At 37.4% G+C, this 6,531-nt stretch overlaps 1 protein-coding gene across 1 annotated transcript; it reads left to right on the top strand.

Annotated features, from left to right (window-relative positions):
- Positions 1-893: 893 nt before the first annotated feature.
- Positions 894-5,879, top strand: LOC104601576 (triacylglycerol lipase OBL1-like). The gene is made up of 5 exons (XM_010264956.3): positions 894-1,395; positions 1,587-1,822; positions 1,918-1,957; positions 2,765-3,378; positions 4,985-5,879. The coding sequence occupies exons 1-5, from the start codon at positions 918-920 to the stop codon at positions 5,228-5,230; spliced, it is 1,614 nt and encodes a 537-aa protein (XP_010263258.1). The 5' UTR covers positions 894-917; the 3' UTR covers positions 5,231-5,879.
- Positions 5,880-6,531: the final 652 nt, after the last annotated feature.

Below are 6,531 nucleotides of genomic sequence, written 5' to 3'. Positions count from 1 at the left end.
ATTTTATGATTTTCTAGATATTAAATTATTCAATATAATCAATGAAGATAATATAAGTTTCAAACTATATATTATATTTATTGAAAATCAAATTTTTAAAGAACATGTTTCATGTTTTATGAAGGGGGAGAATAAAGAAAGAATAAGTTCCATGGGTAGACCTTGGAACTACCAAGGCTAAAACTGACCCCTAGAACTGACCTTCACAGGGTAGGTTTTGGTTGCATAAACCTAGAACCTACATAGAGATTCTGCCATAAAACCAAACTGAACCGACCCATGCTCACATCTAATCGTTACAACCTCGACCTAGTGTTCCACCTCATTTATTGCTTGGCCACATCGTACTAGCCTTTAAGGGAGTGTACACTCAACACTAGAGGATACGAGGGAGACATTACAACCTCATAAATGCTATACTCCATGGGGACTTTGCCTATAAATAGGTTGGAAGGCAGCAGGTATTTTCTGGTATGCTTTTTATTGTTACTCTCGCACTCTCACTTCGCCTATATTGTTTCCCTAACAACCTCTCTGGTTATTGTTTCTAATAGAAATGCTACACTCCTTACGTGGAACTGACGTGGCAGTGTTTCAAGTAGAAACGTCACATTACCGATCTTCACCTTAATGATGTGTTCGTGTCTCTTGGGGAATAAAGACTTAAACAGTGGAGGAGACTAGACGAAAATGATTCAGTGAGGGAAGGTATCTATCTTAGCATGCCTCACATGGGCATTGGAGAGTTACTTACAGCATGAGGGGAGGTATCGTGTCTAGCTCACGTGCGAGGGCTGGGAGATAACGTGTCTAACTCACATTGGAGAATCAAACTCCATATATAAGATGGCCTTGATTGTCTCCCTTTAGGCCAGCTTTGTATTATCTGCATTTCTTTCTCTTGTTTTCCTTCTCCAATGGCACCCTCATCATCATCCGAACCTTCTTCTCCCCTGTCACCCTCATCATCTTCATCATCCTCCTGGACATCATTCTCCACCCCCTCTTCTCCCATGTCACCATCACCACCACCATTATCATCATCTGAGTCTTCTTCTCCCATGTCACCTTTGTCAGCTAATAACCATAATGATTCTTCAAATTATATCATTTATCATCCAGACAAGTTAACGTTGTATGATATATTTAAAATGCTAGTATTGCAGACAAGCTTAGGGGGTTGTGAGTCTGTTGATGAGTTCGTGGAGTGTCCCAGCAATTTCGATCGAAAGCAGTTGAACGCGACCCGGTTCAATGTTTTAGTGTGGATGCTCCAGAAGGTGATGATACGCATCAGAAAACCACTAAAACTAGTGGGTTCTTTGGTGGAGTTCACCTTGAATTTGGTTTCTATTAATGGTGGCCTTTTACGATTGGTTTCAAACATTTTCTCATGTGAGTAAACTTAACCATGCATGGTGCAGGCAAGCATATATACGCATTCATGAAACTGCACTTCACATTAATTGACATCTCTCTCTCTCTCTCTCTCAAAAGATCCATGAAGGGCTTCTGGGTGCACGTAGAAAAGTTTAGTAGGAGTTATTCAGTGATTAATTTGACATGAAATTGCTTCATTTGTGAAGGGTCAGTTGAGATTCCGAACAAAGATACAGCAGATTTTCAGTCAGCAATTGCATTCGTAGATGGAAGGAAGGATCTGTACAAAGCCTCTTCCCTCCATAGATCTCACCCGGCGGCGGAGGTATTGGACATGGACGATATTAATAAGATCAACACTGAAGATCTCTGCATAATGGCAGCAAAGGTAGCCTACGAGAATCGAGAATACGTGCACAACGTGGTCACCCAGCAATGGAAGGTATTGTTAACATATATCTCTCTCTCTCTCTACTGCAATCCCAATTCCCAGGAAAAGAGATGGTCTGATCACTGTGGTTTTACTGTGGGCCGCAGATGCATTTTGAAGAATTTTATGGGTTCCATAATCGTGACGGTAAGCCTCAGAACACCATTTAAAATGAGCCAACTCGACTTTGAATCAAGTTCATAGAGCTGATTTGACTTGGGCCCAATATGGGTAGGTTATAGCGGTATTCACTTGTATCGGCCTATCCCAACATGGGCACTGAGCCCATCTAATCATGGATTGCATTTTAGGCCCATTATTCAGGCCTGGGCAAGCCATTCTAGAGGCCCATTAGACCATAATTTGGCATGGTGGGTTGGATGGCTTTGACAAGATTGAAATCATCCATTTATAAATACTTGCTAGTGGCGTGTGAGAGGGCTGTAAAGAGGAACAAAACATCTATTAACCATTGAGAATCATTTACAATGAAATCATGAACGGAATCGGGTTCCGTCCACTAAGTGTAGATACGTTGAAGAGAATTATATGTATACACATGGATGGAAAGACTTTGATCAATCAAATCCCCTGTGACAAAAATCCACTTGATTGGTTATAAGTTTTTTTGGTATCATAGTCAAATCCATATATATTTTATATTTGTAGAAATTTATCTATATTTCTGAGTTTAAAATGATTAATTTTTCTATTTTAAAAATAATGAAACAAGATCGGATTAAATATGATTGGATTTAAGAGTTTTTTACGAGAATGATTTTGTTTTCATTTGTTCTTAAAATCGCCACATCAACAAAAAGAAAAAAAAAATAGCATGTTCTTGAACTCTAATTTTGTTTTGAAAGAGAAAAACAAGTTGGTTTTGTTTAAAAAACTATTCAATTCAATGAAGTAATGCTGATGACAAAACTACACTCCTTGTGTTACGTACAGATATTCTGAAGGAGAGTGACACCCAAGCTTTCATTTTCTGCGACAGGCCCGAGAAAGCTCGATTGATAGTAGTAGCATTTCGTGGCACAGAGATAGCCAATGGTACAGATTGGTTAACTGACCTGGACATCTCATGGATCTCTGTAGGTGAAGAAATTGGAAGAGTTCATGTAGGATTCATGAGAGCCCTTGGGCTTCAAGGCAAAGGGTGCAGAATTCGGCCAAAGGTGTACAAAGGAAAGAAACCTTTGGCATACTACACCATAAGAGAAAGGCTGGAGACGTTGCTGAAGCAAAACGAGAATGCCAAGATATTAGTAACAGGACATAGCTTAGGTGGTGCACTGGCAATCCTGTTTGTTGCTGGGCTTGTGTATCACAAGGAAGATGCCTTACTGAACAATCTGTGGCGTGTCTACACATTTGGGCAGCCCAGGGTTGGAGATGACAACTTCGGGAGGTTCATGGATGCAAAGCTAAATGGGGATCAGAAGAGGTATTTCAGGGTTGTTTATGGGTACGATATCGTTCCTAGGTTGCCTTTCAGTCGCCCCATCACAGAATTTGTTCACTTTGGAGAATGCCTCTACTATAGCAGCTGGTACAAGGCACAGGTAAGTTGGTAAATGTCAGGTGGACAATCAATCCATCCTATTGTTTTTAATTAATTAATCTAATGTTTTGTATATATAAAACTAGAGGTTCCCTGCCCTAATTGGTTCATTGTGATGGATAGCTACATAGAACCTTTTAATTGGATTAGGGTTGACCTTAACCTGATCTACCTAGGGGTGCAAGTCTAGTTGGGTTAGGTTCAATCCTAACCCAACCTGAGTTGATGAACCCCCAACCCTAACCCTAACCCTATCCTAAAACTTGGGGTTGGATTTAGATTGGGCTTGGGCTGGGATCTAGTTGGCCTGACTTTTTTACTTTCTTTTGCTAAATGTACTTGTTTTCTAGACTCTAAGGATTCATATTAATTTAATATTAACATTATTATATGTAAAAGAAGATAGTTAATTATCATGCTTTAGAAAATAATTTGCCTTTAAACATAAATTTTTTGACATACAATATACATGCATAAATGATAGGTATAAATAGATATATACATTGCTCAGTTGCACATGCTTACATGCATAAACATTGAACACACACACATAATATTTATACATGCAAATAATTAATCAAGGAATCAATCCTAACCCAACCCAAGGTTAAGTCAAATTCATACTTTTGAACCCTAATCCTAACCCGAACTTTAAACCAACCCAACTCTAGTTTTTTGGGCTCAACTTGCATCCTTATTGGTTTACTTTCAGCACAGTTCTTTGAGGCTGAATGATCTAACCATCCCTTTTATCAATAAAACTTGCCCCTAAGCTAGTTTTTAAATGTAAAACTAAAGATGTCCCAAGAAGATTGTAGCAAAGACCTCTAATGTGAAAATTAAATCTGGGAGATTGAAAACAACTTCAAAACTTAATTTTGATATGATGGCTCCGTTTGTTTGCAGTGTAAATTTGAACCGAAAAGAAATTTTGCATCAGGTTCAGTTTTACATCTATTTGTTTTTAATTATGATTTTCACTCTTAACCAAGGTTTAAAATTTTGACACGATACATCCTGTATCGAGCATATTGTATTATATTGATAGTTGTGCTCTAATACTTGAAACATAGGGTAAATGGCCTTTTGATCCTTTCAAGCGGTAGGCAAGCCTAAGGCCTATCCCCCTAACCTATTTTTGAAAAAAAAATTAAAAGAAAAAAAAATCTGGAATGAGGTACAAAGTACTGATACACCCTTTCTAGTGTATCAGGGTGTATCTTTACTTTGAACTGCTTCTAACTAATACAAAGTTTGTACTTTTTGACTTATTTGCACTCATTAATAGTGTAAAATTTGCATCAGCTTCCTTCTACCTCAGTTCTCCCTTTTGTAAAGTGGGGACTTTCCACCTCACACCCAAATACCTAACACTCCTCATACTTCCATTCTCTTGCATATAAGGTGGGATCAGACTATTTTACTTTTAACAAACAAATAAAACAAGGTATTGAAGCAAAAATAAATCAGAATTTACACTCAACTTGTTTGCACTCTCATGCATTTATACCAAAATTTGGACTGCAACCAAACACAATCTACTGATTAACTTAAATGGTCTTATTGATGTTCTTTATCTGTATCTGCTTTAATTTATGGTGTAACAGGTATTGAAAGAGGAACCAAATGAGAATTACTGTAGTCCCTGGTTCTTTATTCCCATGCACTTCAATGCCTGGCTGGACCTGGTCAGAGCAATATTTGTCGGCATTAAAGAAGGGAAAAGTTTTGAGGAGAGTCCCCTCTCTCTGTGTCTTAGGGCTTTGGGGCTCCTGATTCCTGGTTTGAGTTCCCATAGTCCAAGAGACTATATTAATGGGGCAAGGCTACGAGTAAATGAATTGCCCAATTAGAAGAAAGATGATGATGAGGAAGCGTGAAGTGTTGAAGGTTTTAAATTAAGGCCCCGTTTGATTCACAGGAATAGGGGTTTGGAATCAAAATCAGAATCGGAATGGGTTATTTTGATTCCAACTGTTTGGTTGGACAGAATCGGAATCCCATTCCCATTCATGCTGGAATGGCATTCTCCCATTTGAGGGAATGGCCATTCCCAGCCTCTCTATTGGGAATCAAATACCATTCCTGCTGATTTTAATTCTCATTCTCATTCCTGTCTGAACCAAATAGATTATGGGAATGGACCATTCCGACTTTGACATCAATTCTGACTCCGACTACAAACCAACAGTTGGAATTAAAATCAGAATCAGAATTGAAATCTTTCAGAATTAAAATCGTAATGATCTATTTCCATAATCTGTTTGGTTCAAATAGGAATGAGAATTGAAATCAGCAGGAATGAAATTTTATTCTCAAAAGAATGGCAGAAAATGACTATTCCTTCAAATGGAGGAATACCATTTTAGCAGGAATAGGAATCAGATTCCAATTCTATTCAACCAAACAGTTCGAATCCGAATAGTCCATTTCACATTCCGATTCCAATTCTAAATAATTGAAGAGATTCGCTATATGTACTTTTTTGTAATAAATAGAAATTTGCCGCTTGATGCTTTTGTTTCTGTTGTTTTGTTTGTACATAAACAAAATTTAAAATTGGATTCAAGGAATGCTAAACCACAGGGTGCACCTCTTTGAATTCACCCTTTATAGACAGACAAGGTGGGAGGCATGAAAATTGCATCTCTCCATGTTTGGGACATGTGACATGCCCATCTTCGGATAGGTCTTTACACGAAAATTGAGAAGTCTTGATGCCAACTCCCAATTTGGCACAGCTCATCCTATTAGGGACCGGCACTTTGGCATAGGGCTATCAATGGGTTGGTTCTATTTGATCCAAACAATTATATCGGTCTTGGTTCTGTGATTTTATCCCCATTAATAATTGAATTGGACCAATTCTTGCTATTCAGAATAGATTAAGACCCAAACTGATTATTGAGTTAATAATATATAAAGTTTCCCTAGCTAGTTTTTTTTTAATTTTTATTATAATTTTATGTCTTAAAGGGTAAATTTGATAGATAATATATAAGACAATGTTGATTAAAAATACATGATTTATTAACATACAAACAATTTACTAGTTATTATCATCTTTATTAAGGTTATATTTATTATGAAAAATAAAATTTTAAGTTGTCATTAGCAAAGATAATTATAAATATCAGTATAATCAGGTCCAATC

Source organism: Nelumbo nucifera, chromosome 8 (genome assembly GCF_055504915.1).
Source record: "Nelumbo nucifera cultivar China Antique chromosome 8, China Antique-T2T, whole genome shotgun sequence".
NCBI classification, from domain to species: domain Eukaryota; kingdom Viridiplantae; phylum Streptophyta; class Magnoliopsida; order Proteales; family Nelumbonaceae; genus Nelumbo; species Nelumbo nucifera.
This window is presented reverse-complemented; position numbering and strand designations above follow the sequence as displayed.